This window comes from Scyliorhinus canicula, chromosome 8 (assembly GCF_902713615.1).
Source record: "Scyliorhinus canicula chromosome 8, sScyCan1.1, whole genome shotgun sequence".
Classification (NCBI taxonomy): domain Eukaryota; kingdom Metazoa; phylum Chordata; class Chondrichthyes; order Carcharhiniformes; family Scyliorhinidae; genus Scyliorhinus; species Scyliorhinus canicula.
This window is the reverse complement of record NC_052153.1, coordinates 43,257,745-43,276,812: the sequence shown is the minus strand read 5'-3', so window position 1 is coordinate 43,276,812 and position 19,068 is coordinate 43,257,745. Positions and strand designations below refer to the sequence as shown.

Below are 19,068 nucleotides of genomic sequence, written 5' to 3'. Positions count from 1 at the left end.
CGAAAATATTTAGCTTTTAATGTAAGCTTCAGGCAAATACTATGATTGCTAGAAGCCAATTAGAGTGCCAAAAATAATGAATGTTCGCAGACGGAATGCTAAAGTGTCAGATAATACAAGCTTCTTATCTGGCACCGGGATTGAATTCCTGCCTGGAGCTGCTCAGATACTAGGCAACGGGAGCAGCAATCAGTCATTTCCCCTTCTTTATCAATTAACATTGTCTCCTGTTGTATATTTTCTCAGGTTCAGTTCAAATATGAACAAGCTTGTGACACGTTAGTTTGGTGCCGCTGTGTGGTACAAATTGGGGTTCCGTTTAAATATTGCCACTTGTGCCTTAGTATTTTGTCAGTGGTAGGAATCAGTTCCTTCAATTGGTTGTGTAACCTGTGTTTAAACCGTGTCCCAGGATGGATTTAGGGTTTTTACAATTTGAGTTAGACTATTACCCGGTCACCATCTACCAGTTTATGAGTGTCCCTCTTGCACTTATGTTCTACCACCTGTCCGTCACAGGACACCTTCCTTTGGCTGCAAGGTAAGAATGCCTAAAGTTTGTCAGTAATGAGTAATAACAAGCCTCTAACTCTTTTAATCACTAAAAGTTCTGAATTCCATCCTGTACGCTCTGCAACCTGGGATGTTGTGAACATGTACATTTTCAGTTAAATGTTGGGTAGCAGGGCAGGTGAAATTCCTTTGGTAGGCTAAAATAAAGCAGCAGAAGCCTCTGATATGCGTGCCTGGATAAAATGTCTGGTTGGCAAATTGAACTTAAATACCTTGGAATGGAACAAAAGGAACCAGAGTGTCTGTCTGCAGACAGACTGTTACGTGTGTAAATCTCTAGCTTGAGTGTTTACAGATGCAAAAGCAAACCTCAAAAATTGAGTTAACGTTTTAGTTTGATGATCTTTCATCTGAACCCTGAGTGAGGTTATCAATCTGATGCTGCCAGGTCTGCTGAGTATTGCCAGCATTTTCTGTCTTCTTATTTCTAGCATTTATAAAAATTTTCTTTTCCACAAAAATGGAGTTGTGAAGACAAAAGAGAATAATCTGCAAGGGGGGGGGGGGGGGGTGGAATGCAGCATGGTAGATTGTTTCTTTCATTTTTATTATTATGTATGACAGACCAGGAATTTAAGGAACAAACAATAATAATTTTAACTTGAGTGTAAAGTACATCAGGCGGCACGGTAGCACAGTGGTTAGCACTGTTGCTTCACAGCACCAGGGTCCCAGGTTCGATTACCGGCTTAGGTCAGTGACTGTGCGGTGTCTACACTTTCTCCCTGTGTCTGCGTGGGTTTCCTCTGGGTGCTCCGGTTTCCCCTCCTACAAGTCCCGAAAGACTCGCAGGTTAGGTGAATTGGACATTCTGAATTCTCCCACGGCGTACCTGAACAGGCGCCGGAATGTGGTATCTAGGGGATTTTCACAGTAACTTCATTGCAGTGTTAATGTAAGCCTACTTGTGACAATAATAAAGATTATTATCTTATTATTCATTGTTATTCTTTTTGTGTTGACCAAAATGAAAACTGGGGCATACCTGAAGTGGAATTCACTCTTTTGCAAGTAGCTGCTTCATTTAATATTAAGAAAATACAAAACGTAGCAATTTAGTCAGCTGTTTTGTGACATTGTGAAACTGTCCAACTGTTCAAGGTGCTTTAAGTATCATGTATAAAGCACAAGGATTTCTCCTCTGCTATTAATTATGGTGAGTCAAGGTAACAGACTCAATTTGGTCATTTATGTAGCTCTTTTGATACAATAACAATCTGGTGATTTTTCAAACTTAATTAACCAGAGGTTAAATGTTCATGAGCTATATTCCAGTAATGGTTATATATATATTTTTTAATAGCGATTTTCTATGTGAGATCAAACAGATAGCTATTTTAATTGTGCAGGATCTACCATAAACAAATTGCAGTTATTAGCACTGTTTACAATTACAGGGTATTCTGAAGTGCTTCTTGAATTGTAAAATAAATAATCTTTATTGTCACAAGTAGGCGTACATTAACACTGCAATGAAGTTACTGTGAAAAGCCCCTAGTCGCCACATTCTGGCGCCTCTTCAAGTACATGGAAGGAGAATTCAGAATTCTCAGCTGGTACAGGAATATGAACCTGTGCTGCTGGCCTTGTTCTGCATCACAAACCAGCTGTCTAGCCTACTGTCCAGCCCTGCTTGTAGTCACTGTGATGAGCAGCCAATATGTGCACATCAAGATCCCACACACAACAATGAGATAAAGGATCAGATAATCCAGTTTTAGTGATACTGGTTAGGATCCCTCATCCATCTGTGAGGGCAGATGCAACCTTGGTTTAACCCTTTCTCGGTACTCATTGATACGTTATTTGGTACAATGTATTTAATTCTTTCGAGTAGAATTGAACCCACAAACCCTTGAATCAGAAGTAAGAATTGCTACTGCTGAATACTGTGTGTGTTCATGTATTTCAATATGCATAAGTTGATGAGAGCATGTATACTTTAAACAAATATATATATATAAATGAGAACTTGTAAATGTGTCTATATATATGAGTGACTGTATAAAGTCTGTGTGAGTATGTTGGTGTACTTGCATTTCTGCATGTTTGAGTATATGGTTTGATACATCAGTGTGGGTATGTGTGCGTTTGTGTATGTGTTGTCCTACGTGTGGGTGCTTGCGTCTGTATCCCATTTAGAAAGGTCGATTGATAACAAGGTGCCAATGTGCACAATTAAGTAGCAATTCATATGGGTCTAACTTAAAGAACAGAATTTGTCATATTTCCCCAGATACATATTCCTTTTGATCGGAGGGATCCTTATGGCGATTGTTTCCATGGGACCATATGCAGTTCTGGTGCTCATACCTTCTGTTTTCTCAGTGGTATTCATTCACTCGCTGGAGCCCAGAATTGTTTACAAGTTTACCTTCCTCACTCAGATGGGATGGCAGACGCTGTGCCATCTCTGGCTCCACTACAAAGACTATTATTTACAAGAAGCAACAGACATTAAGTAAGTATGTAAGCACTTATTCTAAATGCCACTTGGTGATTAATTGGTTCATTCTCCAGTCTAATATTGCTCTCATCTGGTGTTATAACTAGGTTCTATCTTATTAATCTTCTCTTGTAGCTGTTCTGCTGGTTTTTCTAGCCTCTTTATTTTACTATTTTGCCTTCAAACTAATGCATGATCTCCTTTATACACACAAGTATTGGAAGAGCTAACCAATACTAATATCCAGGCATTCGCTCAATGGAGTGCAGCGTGGCTATTAGGATTGCCAGGAGACACAGATTTCACAGATCCTGCATACAAATGGAGATCTATTTCATTACAGAATGATCAACAGAAGATCGGCAAGTTCTTCAACAGTTGTCTGTAGACCCTAAATGTGGGGGGATAAATGTGGTGATGCCCACCAGCCTTTGATGACTGCTAATACTGCAATGTATCCCTCATCTGCATGCACCTGTCCACGTGTCAAACCACGTGGAAAGTAAGGCTCACAATAGCAGTGCAGGGCCGGTTTTAAGCCTATTTGACCAATTTCATCAAATTGGGCCCAGCACCTTAAGGGGGCCCCGCGCCAGCGGCAACAGAGTTACCGTTTGAAGCCTTTTCTGTATTCTAAGAGGAACTATAGGGTAGTTTTTACTTTTGGGGAACGCACCGCATTACCGTCGACAAATCCTTCAGCCCTGCGCCGCCAAATCCTTCCGCCCGGGTAAGTAAGTTTCAAAATTTTAGTATATCAAGCATTTAATGTTTTTTTTTGGTTAAAGACGAGCATACTACACGAAATATAAACATACATAAATTTTTACTTTTGTAGAGTAGGGGCCCCGCCATCACTTTTCTAATTGGGCCCGCAATTCCTAGCACCGGCCCTATAGCAGTGGGTGGGGGTGGTTCCCATAAATTACAGCCTGATAGGGGATCTGAATGGCAGGCCTTTAATATCATTTTCTCATTCTACAGCAGCTGGCCAGATTAGCAGGCTCCCACAGACGAAAGCCAGCACGAGGAGGCCAGACTGTTGGTGACGGTCTCTGGCAATTATGAGACTGGAGGTTACACAGGAGGTTGGCACGCAGACAGAATGTCTGCTTGGCGGGGGGGGAGGGGGTGGAGGCTGCTGATGTAAGTACTCCTGCTCCACAAGTCGTGTTCTAAAAAAACAGATCAACTCTGTAGCCACTTTTTCCATCTCCAATTAGCTGGCAGCAGAGTTAAAGCTGAAAGCAAGATAATGAGGGTAAACACCCGAAGCAGGCCGAGTTGGCCACGTTCCGAGCCTTACTCAATACCAATATTTTGCAAAAACCTAAATCAGGTACCTGTGAAGGAAAGTTAATGAAGGAGGAATCAAGAATTCAAGAGGTAAACATGCTGATGTGATTGCTTCAGTTAAGCTCATTGTTAATTCAGTTTCACTCAACAAGTGCCAGTAACTCAGTGTTACTCAGTTAGCTAGAACTGTTCACGTGTGTGTGTGTGTGTGTGTGTGTGTGTGTGCGCACATGTGTGCGTGCATTAAATCTTCATTTGAAATTAAGATGACGCTTCCTCTGCTACTAATTCCAAGTAATTTATGGAGGATGTAAGTGTTACGATCTGGTGCTTGGCCGTTTGGAATAAATGCATTAAAGGACATCTAGTTTTTGACTAGTTAAAGTTTTATTGTTTAACAATTTATTGGGTTAGATAGCCATAAGAATCTTATCAAAAACTACTAACTATTATAAATTAACTAAGAGCTACTACAAATTGTGACTATCCACCACAAAGATTATCCCCAGACTCCCTGAAGTAACAGTGTTATGATGTTGTTCTCTACTGCCACCTGCTGGTTGGAGGTCTTGTCTATCACAATATACAGTATTGCTTATGCATATCATCACATCCCCTTTCCTTTGGAAATGTATAGTTTTTACATACATTATTTCAATATACTATACAATGTATATGATATGCATAATGTGTTCATTATTTACATGTTTACAGTTCATCACAAGTTCAATCTGTCTGGTTTTCTTCTGTGTCGTGTCAACCTTCTAAGCATTGGTTGAACCTGTGAGTTTGCTTGATGTTCATTTGTTGTCAAAGATGATTCTTGCGGGCAGCACGGTGGCACAGTGGTTAGCATTGCTGCCTACGGCGCTGAGGACCTGGGTTCGAATCCCGCCCCGGGTCACTGTCCGTGTGGAGTTTGCACATTCTCCCCGTGTCTGCGTGGGTTTCACCCCCACAACCCAAAGATGTGCAGGGTAGGCGGATTGGCCACGCTAAATTGCCCCTTAATTGGAAAAAATGAATTGGGTACTCTAAATTTATTTAAAAAAAGATGATTCTTGCTGTTTTTCTTGGTTTTGTACATTTCCATCTTGTTCTGTTTCTGTATGCTGAGGTAGTGTTTGTTCAGTTGCCCTTGGGTTGTTTCGAACATCATCTTATGGTTCCATAACAAAGGGTTGCTGAACCTTCAGCAAGGCTCTCCTGTTTCGTCTTAGAACTTGCCCGTCATCAGTAATGATGATATATGATTGAGGACCTGATGATTGAAGTATCGTAGCACACTTCAACCATCTGTTTACATCAGGATCTTCCACCCTGACTGTGTCATCTTTTTCTAACTGCTGTAGCATTCTTGTCCTTTTGTCATAATACCTCTTTTGCCTCCTTTTTTGAAATGTGAGCTTCCTCACAAGTTTTTGATCTGTTTGTTTCAGTGGAATGTAAGATAAGGTTATTCTGGGCTGTCTATTCATCAACAACTGCAAAGGAGATAATCCATTTATCAATGGTGCTGCTCTATAGCTATGTAGAGCAAGAAATGGATCTTCCCAGCTGTCAGTAGCTTTTGTGAGCAGCTGCTCATTGATCGGAACAATTTTGGGATTATTATTCTATTTCGTCATGGCAAAAACCCATTGGCTGCACTTATCTCTGCTCTGATATTATAATAATTGGAGCAGGATTCTTTTGGCCATCCCTCTGTGAGATATTTTATTACTTTCTGTAAGATTTCACCTTTGCTGGTTTCGTCTCTGATTAGTTTTTACTTCTCACCTGAGACTGGAAGGGATTCCGTCACAAGATTCACGTGTGCTTGTACGTCCTCATCTGAGTGTTGTTCTGCCTTCCTGTCTGTAGCAGGAGATAGTGCATCCGCTATGATGAGATGTTTACCTGGCGGGAGGTGAGAAAAAATCGTATCTTTGCAACTTCATCATCATACGTTGTATCCTGGATGACATCTCATTTAGATTTTTCTTTACTATCACCACAAGTGGTCTATATGGTCAGTCTCCACTAAGAATGTCAGTAGGCCATATACGTAATCATGGAATTTGTTTAATCCATTATCAAGCCCCAGTATTCTTTTTATATTTGATCATATCTCCGCTCTGTGTTAGTCAATGACCTTGAAGCATAGGCAATTCACGTCATTGTCTTGTTGCAATAATACCGATCCCAACCCATACTTCGACGTGTCTATCGATATCTTTGTCTTCTTCGTAGAGTCAAAAAATGTCAGCACCGATGCTGTAGTCAATGCTTCCTGTAACACTCGCCACTCATGTTCATGTCTGTCAGATCATTGGAAAACAGTATCCTTCTTGATTATTTCCTTCAAGCACATCGTCTTTTTTGAAAGATTAGAAATAAATTTTCCCACAATATTTATCATCCTGAGAACTCCTTTTTTGTCTGTTGGGCGTGGCATGTTTAAAATCGGCCGTATTTTCTCATGGTCAGGTTGTATACCTCTAGCAGAAAGCTTCTCTCCTCAGAATGTGATTTTTTTTAAATTTCAGACCATGCTTTTGATGCTTCTCGGCCCTTTGATAAGCCTTTCGTTGTGCTCTTCTCTTTTTGAGCCCAAAACGATAATGTCGTCTATGTGCACTCTGACTCCTGGAATGCTTTCTACGACGTGTTCCATTTCTCGATGGAAAATTTCAGATGCTGAAATAATACTAATTGGCATTCTGAGAAAACAGTATCACCCAAATGGAGTGTTGAAAGTGCACAGCTTTGTGCTCTCCTCATCTAACTCAAGTTACCAAAAGACCCTGCAATGCATCTAGTTTGCTGAAGCATGTCACTCCTGACATCTCACATGTGATTTCTTCTCTCGTCGGCATAGGATAGTGCTCTCTCCTTATGTTTAAATGACATCCTGGGAACCCATCCAGATTCTCTGGTCATTATTCCGTTTCTTCACACAAACCATGGAGTTCACCCAATCCGTTGTGTCATGTGAGAGTACCTTTAAGAAATGGATGTTTAAGCAATGTAACTTTAAGAAAGCGAGCAGCTCATATTACTGAAGTGATGTCAGAGGGTGGGGGAAGCTGAGCTCACTTCTGCTTTTAGTTTCAGTTTGAGAGAGCAGCTGAAAAGTGCCTGGCTGGTTTGCTGAGAGCTGCATGAAGAAAAAGAGCTTGGGTGTGTCTGTGTTTGCAGTGAACTGGATCTGCTGTGATCTCTGCCGGGAAAGACTATCTCTGAATCATTTGTTCTTCCAATGTTCTTCAAAGTCGGAGGCGCGACCCGCGGGTGGGTCGCGGGCGGGTGTCAGGAGCGTCGCGGAGCCGTTGTCCCCACGTAGCAGCAGGCTTTTCATAACACCGGCTGCAAGCAGCCACGAGCATGGAAAAATAATTTGGCCGCATTGCGCATACGCACACGATGATCGCCGCTCATGCGCATTCCGCGAAAATATAAAAACATTCAGCCGCATTGCGCACGCGGGCTCGATGTGCGCCAATCATCGGGCACGCATGCGCAATGTGGCCGCTATTTTTTTTAATGGTTGCAGCTTTTTGTTTTACAAGTTCTGAAGTGGTTTTTTTCATTTATTCATTTATTTATTTCATTTAATTTTTATTTTTAAAATTTATTTTATTCATTTTTTTTTACAAGTTTGGAGGGGTTTTATTCATTTTTTTCATTCATTTTACTCATTTTTTATTTTGTTACAAGTTCGGGGGAGTTATTTGATAAAATTTTACAAGAAAAAATTCAGAACTTTGGACAGATGGAGACTCCATACTTTCCGACACCAGAAGGCGTCACCTTCACCAACAGGTTCCATTGGAGGAGCGTGTATGAGGGCCAAAGGGACCCAAAACCATTTCCTCCATTTTTGTCAGCAGCAAACAAGGTAAGAGAAAATGGTGCGTCGCGCAGGTCAGCCAGCGTGGGTCGCGCAGGTGTGTCGCGAAGGTCGGCAAGGTTGGGTCCCAAAGGTTGGCCAGTTGGTAAAAATGGTCCCCGGAAAAAAAGTTTGAAGAACACTGATTTAAACTCATAATAGTAATGTCTTTAACCTAATGTGTTTCTGTTTAAAGGTGTGAAGTCTTTTGGAGGTTTGAAGGAACATTTTGAGGGATTATTTAGTGGGGGATAAAAGTCTATCTATTGGATTGGCTTTTGTGAACTTAAAGACAGTGAAGAATTGTTGCTTTTCCGGTGTGGTATTTTAGTTTAAGTGTGTTGTGGACAATGGCTCTTTCAGAGGCTCAGAGGTTTTTGGGGGTGAAGAATGTCACACGCAGTATCTTACGGACAGAGATGAAAAGCAGACCGTTAGATTTGGCAAAAACATTGCAGTTAACATTACCTGACAAAATGCGAAAAGGTGAGGTAATTATGGCAGTGGTTAAGCATTTAAAGTTGCCTGAGATTGAGTCTGGCTCATTGGAAACGGCAAAAATTCAGTTGCAAATTAAACAAATGGAACATGAGAAAGAATTAAAGCGGCGTGTATACAAAAGAGAGAGAGAGAGAGGAAAAAGAAAGAGAGAGAGAGGAAAAGAAAAGAAGAGAGAAGAAAGGAGAAAAGAAAGAATAGCCCGAGCAGAACAAAAAGAAAAAGAAAGGGAGATACAGATCAGGGAAAAAGATAAAGAGAGGGAGTTTGAACTTCAGAAAATGGCCATGAAACATGAAAGTCATTTAAAATTGGCCGACATTAAGGGAAACGTACAGTTGGATGATAGTGATGAGGATAGTGAGAAGGAGCATCATAGTCGAAGGCTTGGTGGGAATCTATTTAAATATGTCGAAGCATTTCCAAAGTTTGACGAGAAGGAAGTGGAAGCCTTTTTCATTTCATTTGAGAAGGTACTAAACAAATGAAATGGCCACAGGACATGTAGGTATTACTGATTCAAAAAAGCTGGTAGGTAGAGCTAGTGAAGTGTTTGCATCACGACCGGAGGAGGTATCTGGAATGTACGAGGAGGTGAAGAAATCCATCTTAAGTGCATATGAGCTAGTGCCTGAAGCTTACAGACAAAGGTTTAGAAATTTAAGGAAAGAATTTGGTTAAACGTACATGGGCTGTTTAGCTCACAGGGCTAATCGCTGGCTTTGAAAGCAGACCAAGACAAGCTAGCAGCATGGTTCGATTCCCGTAACAGCCTCCCCGAACAGGCGCTGGAATGTGGCGACTAGGGGCTTTTCACAGTAACTTCATTTGAAGCCTACTCGTGACAATAAGCGATTTTCATTTTCATTTCACATGGAGTTTGAAAGGCTCAAACAGAGTAATTTTGATAGGTGGATAAGGGCTTTGAAAATAGATCAAACGTATGAAGCTCTCAGAGAAATTATACTTTTGGAGGAGTTTAAAAATTCAATTCCTGATGTAGTGAGAAGTCATGTGGAAGAACAGAGGGTTAAAACTGCGAGATTAGCAGCAGAAATGGCAGATGATTATGAATTAGTTCATAAATCAAAGATTGGTTTCCGACATCAGTTTCAGCCGGTGAGGGATAGAAACTGGGGAAATTAGAAATACTCAAGTGGTAAAGGTAAAGGTGATCTGATGGGAGACAATAAAGAGAGTGTACCTCAGATTAAGAAAGTAATCCAGGAGGGTGGAAAAGAGATGAAAAGTTTCAAATGTTTTCACTGTAATAAACTAGGCCATGTAAAGTCACAGTGTTGGTGGTTGAAGAAAAGCACTGGGAAGGCTGATGTGGTAAAACAGGATAAGACAGTGGGATTTGTTGGAGTGGTAAAGGAAAGCCCAAGGGAAGTGAAGGAGGTGCAAACGATTGTACAGCCTGTTCAAGAAGTAATTGTTAAGAAGGTGCCAGGACTTCCGGTTGCGGCTATGACCAGCTAAGTCGCATGTTTGGCTGCTCCTGCTACAAAGGTGTTTTCGGGCCGATTGGAGGGCCCCAACGGCGCTGTAAGGACAAATCCCGGTGGGGGAAGGCTCCCTGAAGAGAACCAGACCAACTTTATGGTCGGTACCCGGAGTGGGGTGGTAAAGAAAGCAACAGCAGCTCCCAAAAAAAAGCGGGGGAAGAAGACCAAAATGGCGGCCGGTGGCGCACCCGAGGAATGGAGGAAATGGGCGGAGGAGCAGCAGGCCGCTCTCCTGCGCTTCTTTACGGAGCTGAAAATGGAGCTCTTGGAGTCAATGAATGCAACGACCACCAGGCTGATGGGAGCCCAGGCGACCCAAGAGGCGTCGATTCGGGAGCTGCAACAGGAGATGACTGTGAGGGAGGAGGAGGCCACGGTCCTCGTGGGAAAGGTAGAGGTGCACGAGGCACTCCACCTGAAATGGCAGAGCCGTTTTGAGGAGCTGGATACCCGAATGAGGCGGAAGAACCTGAGGATCTTGGGCCTGGCAGAAGGCCTGGAGGGGTCAGACCTCCCGGGATATGTAGCAGAAATGCTGAGCTCCCTGATGGGGGCAGGGGCCGTCCCTTCGCCCCTGGAGCTGGAAGAGGCCTACAGGGTCATGGCTAGGAGGCCAAGAGCAAATGAGCCCCCGAGGGCGGTGCTGGTGCGGTTCCAGCGACTCAGCGACCGTGAGAGAGTGCTGGAGTGGGCCAAGAGGGAAAGGAGCAGCAAGTGGGAGAATTCGACGGTGAGGGTCTACCAGGACTGGAGTGCGGAGGTGGCAAAGCGGCGGGCCCGGTACAACCGGACGAAGGCGGTGCTACATGCAAAACGGATCAGGTTCGGAATGCTGCAGCCAGCGCGCTTGTGGGTCACCTACAGGAACCAACACCACTATTTTGAGTCCCCAGAGGAGGCGTGGGCCTTTGTACAGGAAGAGAAACTGGACTCGAATTAGACCCAGGGGATACTTGGCGGCCGTAGCCGCTCGGGTACTTTCAGCTGAATTCTTTGTTTGGATTTTGAACTCTTGCTGTGGTTTTTCTTCTGATGTTTTTTCCCCCTTTGCCAACTTCCCTTAGTTATTGTTATTGTGGTTATTCATGGTTATTTATGGTTATTTATGCTGTTTGGTAGAGGGCGACTGTTAAGTACATTGTTATTTGTTATTTATCTGTTATTTATGATGTTAAGTTGGGGAGGTGGGACGGGGGGGAGAGCAGATCGGGGATATGGGCCCCTAGGGGGGGTTCTTTTACAGGCATGGACGGGGACGGGGGTGGAACTGAAGATGGCGGGGTGGGGTGTGGCAGGGCGAAAGCGCGGGCTTTCCTCTGTTTTCCCGCGCGCGGGGCAGAGGAGGGGGGAGGGGAGGAGTGCGGGGCGTGGCTAGCAATGGCGACCTTTCCCACGCTGGAGCGGGGCCAGGGAGGAGTGGCAAGGGGGGGGAGGCCCCCCCCCCCGAGCCGGGGGGAGTCGGAGTGTGGCAGGAGCAGCCGGGTCAGCGTGAACCAGCTGACTTACGGGAGTACGATGGAGGGTACATCGCGGCTAGGAGGGGTCCTAGCCTGGGGGGGGGGGGGGGGGGGGGGGGGTTAGGGAGGGACACCGGGTTGCTGCTGAAAAGACCAGAAACGGGAAGTGGAGGACTGGAGAGGTGGGGGGAGGGGGACATCGCCATGGGGAGCGGGTCAGAAGGGGAGGGTCGACCCGGGGCGAGCAGGGAACAGGACATGGCTAATCGGCAGGGGAAGGGGGCGGGTCGTCCCGCGACCCGGCTGATCACTTGGAACGTGAGGGGGTTGAATGGGCCGGTCAAGAGATCAAGGGTATTCTCACACCTGAAGGGACTGAAGGCTGATGTAGCAATGTTACAGGAGACCCATTTGAAGGTAGTGGACCAGGTTCGCCTGAGAAGGGGGTGGGTGGGACAGGTGTTCCACTCTGGATTGGACGCAAAGAACCGGGGGGTGGCGATTCTGGTGGGAAAGAGGGTGTCGTTCGTGGCGGAGGAGGTGGTGGCGGATAAGGAGGGTAGGTATGTGATGGTGAAGGGTAAGCTGCAGGGGGAGAAAGTGGTGATGGTCAACGTATATGCCCCGAACTGGGATGACGCGGGTTTTATGAGGCGCCTATTGGGCCTCATTCCGGGACTGGAGGCAGGGGGCTTGATCATGGGAGGGGACTTCAACACAGTGCTGGACCCCGGGCTAGACAGATCGAGCTCAAGGACCAATAGGAGGCCGGCAGCGGCAGAAGTGCTGAGGGGGTACATGGAGCAGATGGGAGGAGTAGACCCATGGAGGTTTGGTAGGCCGAGGGCGAAGGAGTATTCCTTTTTCTCCCACGTCCATAGAGTGTACTCCAGAATCGATTTCTTCGTGTTGAGCAGGGGGCTGATCCCGAGGGTACGGGAAGCTGAGTACTCGGCCATTGCGATCTCTGACCATGCACCGCATTGGGTGGATGTGGAAATGGGGGAGGCGCGGGACCAGCGCCCGCTGTGGCGGCTGGATGTGGGGCTGTTAGCGGACGACGAGGTGTGTAAAAGGGTCCGGAAGAGCATTGAGAGCTATCTGGACTTGAATGACACGGGTGAGGTGCAGGTGGGGATGGTCTGGGAGGCCCTGAAGGCAGTGATCAGGGGAGAGCTGATCTCCATAAGGGCGCACAGAGAAAGAAAGGAGAGGCAGGAGAGGGAGAGGCTGGTGGGGGAGCTATTGGAAGTGGATAGGAGATATGCGGAGGCACCAGAGGAGGGGCTGCTGGGAGAACGGCGCAGCCTGCAGGTCAAGTTCGACCTGCTGACCACCAGGAAGGCAGAGACGCAGTGGAGAAGGGCACAGGGCGCGGTCTATGAGTATGGGGAAAAGGCGAGCAGGATGCTGGCACACCAGCTTCGCAAACGAGATGCGGCTAGGGAGATTGGGGGAGTGAAGGAGAGGGGCGGGAAGGTAGTGCAGAAGGGGCAAGAAGTGAACGGGGTCTTCAGGGATTTTTACAAGGAGTTGTATCGGTCTGAGCCGCCGACGAGGAGAGGGGGAATGGAGGACTTCCTAAACAAATTGAGGTTCCCAAGGGTCCAGGAGGGGCTGGTAGAAGGGCTGGGGGCGCCAATAGGGCTAGAGGAGCTAGTCAAGGGAATAGGTCAGATGCAAGCGGGGAAGGCGCCGGGGCCAGATGGGTTCCCGGTGGAATTCTATAAGAAAAATGTGGACTTGGTGGGACCGGTACTGGTACGAGCCTTTAATGAGGCGCGAGAGGGGGGGCTTCTGCCCCCGACAATGTCGCAGGCTCTGATCTCCCTGATATTGAAGCGGGATAAAGACCCCGTGCAGTGCGGGTCCTACAGGCCTATCTCGCTTCTGAACGTGGATGCCAAGTTGCTGGCAAAGATCCTGGCAGCTAGAATAGAGGATTGTGTGCCAGGGGTAATCCATGAGGACCAGACGGGGTTCGTGAAGGGGCGGCAGCTCAACACGAACGTGCGGAGATTGCTGAATGTAATTATGATGCCGGCAGTGGAGGGGGAGGCTGAGATAGTGGTAGCGCTGGACGCGGAGAAGGCATTCGATAGGGTGGAGTGGGAGTACCTGTGGGAGACGTTGGAACGGTTTGGGTTTGGGGAAGGGTTTATTAAGTGGGTGAAGTTGCTCTACTCGGCCCCGACGGCGAGTGTAGTGACAAACGGGAGGAGGTCGGAGTATTTCGGGCTCCACCGAGGGACCAGGCAGGGATGTCCCCTATCCCCCCTACTTTTCGCACTGGCGATTGAACCGTTGGCGATGGCACTGAGGGGTTCAGGGGGGTGGAGAGGACTGACTAGGGGAGGGGAGGAACATCGAGTATCGCTGTATGCGGATGATCTACTGCTGTACGTGGCAGAGCCAGAAGGGGGAATGCCGGAGATAATGGAACTATTAGCAGAGTTTGGGGACTTTTCGGGGTACAAACTAAATTTGGGCAAAAGCGAGGTTTTTGTGATACACCCGGGGGACCAGGGAGAGGGTATTGGGAGACTCCCCTTCAAGCGAGCAGGAAAGAGCTTTAGGTACTTAGGGGTGCAGGTGGCAAGGAACTGGGGGACCCTCCACAAGTTGAACTTTTCCAGGCTGGTGGAACAGATGGAGGAGGAATTTAAGAGGTGGGACATGGTACCGTTGTCGCTGGCGGGGAGGGTGCAGTCAATCAAAATGACGGTCCTCCCAAGGTTCTTGTTTTTATTTCAGTGCTTGCCCATCTTCCTCCCTAGGGCCTTCTTCAAAAAGGTGACGAGTAGCATCATGAGCTACGTGTGGGCGCATGGCACCCCAAGGGTGAGGAGGGTCTTTTTGGAGCGGAGTAGGGACAGTGGAGGGCTGGCACTGCCCAATCTCTCGGGGTACTACTGGGCGGCAAATGTGTCAATGGTGCGCAAGTGGATGATGGAAGGGGAGGGGGCAGCTTGGAAACGAATGGAGAGGGCGTCCTGTGGCAACACAAGCCTGGGGGCCCTAGTAACGGCACCATGGCCGCTCCCCCCCACGAGGTACACCACGAGCCCGGTGGTGGCGGCCACCCTCAAGATATGGGGGCAGTGGAGGCGACATAGGGGGGAAATGGGAGGTCTGTTGGCGGCGCCAATAAGAGGGAACCATAGATTCATCCCGGGGAACATCGACGGGGGATTTCAGAGCTGGTACAGGGTGGGCATACGGCAGCTGAAGGACCTGTTTATAGAGGGGAGGTTTGCGAGCCTGGGAGGGCTGGAGGAGAAGTTCGAGCTCCCCCCGGGAAACATGTTCAGATATTTACAAGTGAAGGCATTTGCTAGGCGGCAGGTGGAGGGGTTTCCCCTGCTCCCCAGTAAGGGGGCGAGTGATAGGGTGCTCTCGGGGGTCTGGGTCGGAGGGGGGAAGATATCAGACATCTACAAGATAATGCAGGAGGCGGAAGCAGCATCAGGGGAGGAGCTGAAAGCCAAGTGGGAAGGGGAGCTGGGAGAGCAGATAGAAGACGGGACGTGGGCGGATGCACTGGAGAAGGTCAACTCTTCCTCCTCGTGTGCGAGACTGAGCCTCATTCAATTTAAGGTGCTGCATAGAGCTCACATGACGGGGACAAGGATGAGCCGGTTCTTTGGGGGTGAGGACAGGTGTGTCAGATGTCTGGGAAGCCCAGCGAACCATGTGCATATGTTCTGGGCATGCCCGGTGCTGGAAGGGTTCTGGAAGGGGGTGGCAAGGACGGTGTCGAAGGTGGTGGGGTCCAGGGTCAAACCAGGATGGGGGCTTGCGATCTTTGGAGTCGGGGTAGAACCGGGGGTACAGGAGGCTAGGGAGGCCGGAATACTGGCCTTTGCGTCCCTAGTGGCTCGACGAAGGATATTAATTCAATGGAAGGACGCGAGGCCTCCAAGCGTTGAAACTTGGATTAACGATATGGCTAGCTATATTCAGCTAGAAAGGATCAAATTTGCCCTGAGAGGGTCGGTACAGGGATTCGCCAGGCGGTGGCAACCTTTCCTTGACTTTTTAGATCAGAGATAGACGTTCGGGGTCGTGGCAGCAGCAACCCGGGGGGGGGGGGGGGGGGGGGGGGGGGAGGAGGGGGGGAGGGGAGGGGGGGGGGGAGGGGGGGGGGGCAGCAAGGGTCGTGGGGGGACATGCACGACTGTAACGCGGGCAAGTCTGCTCGCTGCTCATGTCTGAAACTGTAGGCTGCCTTGTTTGTTAAGGTTGCCTGGGGGGGGGGGGGGGGGGGGGGAGGACTGGTGCGCGCGAGAGGGCGGGCGAGGGAGGGACATTTGCCTAGAGGGATTGTGTTGTAAATAATTTAAAAATTAGTAGGGGTAAATGTCTGTATGGAAAAACTCTTTCAATAAAAATTATTTAAAAAAAAAAAAAGAAGGTGCCAGATGTCTTTAAAGAATTTACTTGTGTGGGTAAAGTTTACTCATGTGCATCAGGAAGAGCAGGTAAAGAAGTCACAATTTTAAGAGATACAGGGGCTCGTCAATCTTTAATGGTAAGAGATGAGGAATTATGTAGTTTGGGAAGAATGTTGCCAGAAAAGGTGGTGATATGTGGAATTCAGGGTGAGAGGAGTAGCGTTCCATTATATAAGGTAAGGTTGGAAAGTCCAGTGAAGAGTGGTGAAGTGGTAGTAGGAGTAATAGAGAAACTATCTTGTCCAGGAATACAGTTTATCTTGGGTAATGATATAGCTGGATCGCAGGTGGGAGTGATGCCTACTGTGGTTGATATGTGAGTGGAAAATCAGACAACTAAAGTGTTGAAGGACGACTATCCTGGGATTTTTCCGGAATGTGTAGTTACCCGGTCGCAAAGTCACAGGTTAAGACAAGAGGAGAAATCAAAGAGTGAAGATGAAGTTGAAGTGCAATTATCAGAAACAATTTTTGATCATATGGTTGAAAAAGAACAAGAACAGGTGGAGGATGAGGCGGATATTTTTAGTTCAGGAAAATTGGTGGAGTTACAACAGAAAGATGTAGAAATAAAACGGATATATCAGAAAGCATATTCGGAAGACAAATCTGAGAGTATACCAGAGTTTTATTACCGTAAAAGTGATGTCTTGATGAGAAAATGGAGACCTGTACATATGCAGGCGGATGAAAAGTGGGCAGAAGTTCATCAAGTAGTATTGCTGGTAGGGTATAGAAAGGAGGTGTTACGAGTTGCATATGAGGTACCAGTGGGAGGTCATTTGGGAATCAAGAAAACTCAAGCTAAAATCCAGAAACATTTTTATTGGCCTGGACTACATAAAGATGTAGTTAAATTTTGTCAATCATGTCACATATGTCAAGTGATAGGGAAACCTCAAGCAGTGATAAAACCAGCACCCTTAATACCCATTCCAGCATTTGAGCAACCTTTTACGAGGGTCCTAATCAATTGTGTGGGAGCGCTTCTTAAAACAAAAAGTGGGAATCAATATCTTTTGACTATAATGGATGTGTCTACGAGGTTTCCAGAGGCCATTCCAGTACGTAATATTACAGCTAAACGGATTGTGGAGGAGTTACTTCAATTCTTTACTAGATATGGACTACCCACAGAAATTCAATCGGATCAAGGATCAAATTTTACTTCAAAGTCATTCAAAAAAGTTATGGATAGCTTAGGAATAAAACAATTTAAATCAACTGCGTATCATCCAGAATCGCAGGGAGCGTTAGAAAGGTGGCATCAGACATTAAAGACAATGTTGAGGGCGTATTGTCAAGATTATCCAGAGGATTGGGATAAAGGAATTCCATTCGTATTGTTTGCAATTAGGGATGCACCTAATGAGTCTACCAAATTTAGTCCTTTTGAACTAATTTTTGGTCATGAGGTAAGAGAACCACTTAAATTGATTAAGGAAAAATTGGTGGGTGAGAAATCAGAAATGACTCTATTGGATTACGTGTCAAATTTTAGGGAACGATTAAATAGAGCAGGTAAATTGGCTAGACAACATTTGAAAGTTGCACAAAATGTGATGAAATGGGTAGTGGACAAGAAATCCAAAGTTCATAGTTTTGTCAGTGGGGATAAAGTTTTGGTGTTGTTACCAGTGATAGGTGAGCCTTTAAAAGCTAGGTTTCGTGGACCGTATCAGATTGAAAGGAGATTAAGTGAGGTGAATTACGTGGTAAAAACACCAGGTAGAAGGAAGACTCACCGAGTGTGTCATGTGAATATGTTTAAAAGGTACTTTGAAAGGGAAGGAGAGAAAAAGGAAGTTTTAATGATTCTAACTCAAAGTGAAAAATCAAATCCAGATGACTGTGAATTTGACATACGTCAAATTAAATTGGAAAATGAGGATGTTCGTAAAAATTGGGATAAATTGTTAAGTTACTTTCCAGAGGAAAAACAAACTGACCTGAAAGAGTTATTGATATCACATGGGCAAGTTTGTAGAGATAAATTGGGAAGTACTAAAATGGCTATACATGATGTGGATGTGGGAAATGCTGTTCCTATCAAACAACATCCATATAGACTTAATCCTTTAAAATTCATAGATTCATAGAATTTACAGTGCAGGAGGAGGCCATTCGGCCCATCGAGTGTGCACCGGCTCTTGGAAAGAGCACCCTACCCAAAGTTAACACCTCCACCCTATCCCCATAACCCAGTAACCCCACCCAACACTAAGGGAAAGGGCAAAGGGCAACACTAAGGGCAATTTTGGCACAATTTTGGCACAAAATTGGCACAGGTTAACAGAGAGATTGAGAGTATGCTGAAAAATGGCATAATTGAAGTGGGTTGCAGCCAATGGAGCTCACCCATAGTGATGGTACCTAAACCAGACGGTATCCAATGGTGGTGTGTGGACTATCGAAAAGTGAATGCAATTACAAGAACGGACTCTTATCCTATCCCACGTTTGGAGGATTGCATTGAGAAAGTGGGACAATCCGCTTTTATTTCCAAAGTGGATTTACTGAAAGGTTACTGGCAAGTACCTTTATCTGAAAGGGCGAAGGAAATTTCAGCTTTTGTGACTCCAGATGGCATATACCAGTTCAAAGTTATGCCATTTGGCATGAAAAACGCCCAAGCAACATTTCAACGGTTAACTAATACAGTAGTTTCAGGATTACCCAATTGTGCGGTATACATCGACGATCTGGTAGTGTTCAGCCAGACATAGAAAGAACATTTAAAACATCTGAGGGAGTTATTTGGTCGACATCAGGAGGCGGGTTTGGTGCTAAACGTAGCCATACAATCAGACAGGGTCGAATGGTCCCACGGAATGTGAAAACGAAAGTTATTGGGGAGTCTCCGATACCCTCGACATGACGGGAAATAATGCGGTTTCTTGGTATGAGTGGATTTTACCGGAAATATTTACCAAATTTTAGCAGTGTGGTCGCTCCACTGACGGAT

The 19,068-nt window shown here is 46.1% G+C and overlaps 1 protein-coding gene across 1 annotated transcript in view; it reads left to right on the top strand.

Moving 5' to 3' along the window:
- The first annotated feature begins 2,816 nt into the window (after positions 1-2,816).
- The window catches only part of mboat4 (membrane bound O-acyltransferase domain containing 4), a 33,259-nt gene continuing 17,007 nt past the window's right edge, over positions 2,817-19,068 (top strand). The window contains exon 1 of the mRNA XM_038803946.1: positions 2,817-3,034. Within this exon, the coding sequence (XP_038659874.1) occupies positions 2,866-3,034 (169 nt within the window). The 5' untranslated portion in view covers positions 2,817-2,865. The remainder of the gene's footprint in view (positions 3,035-19,068) is intronic.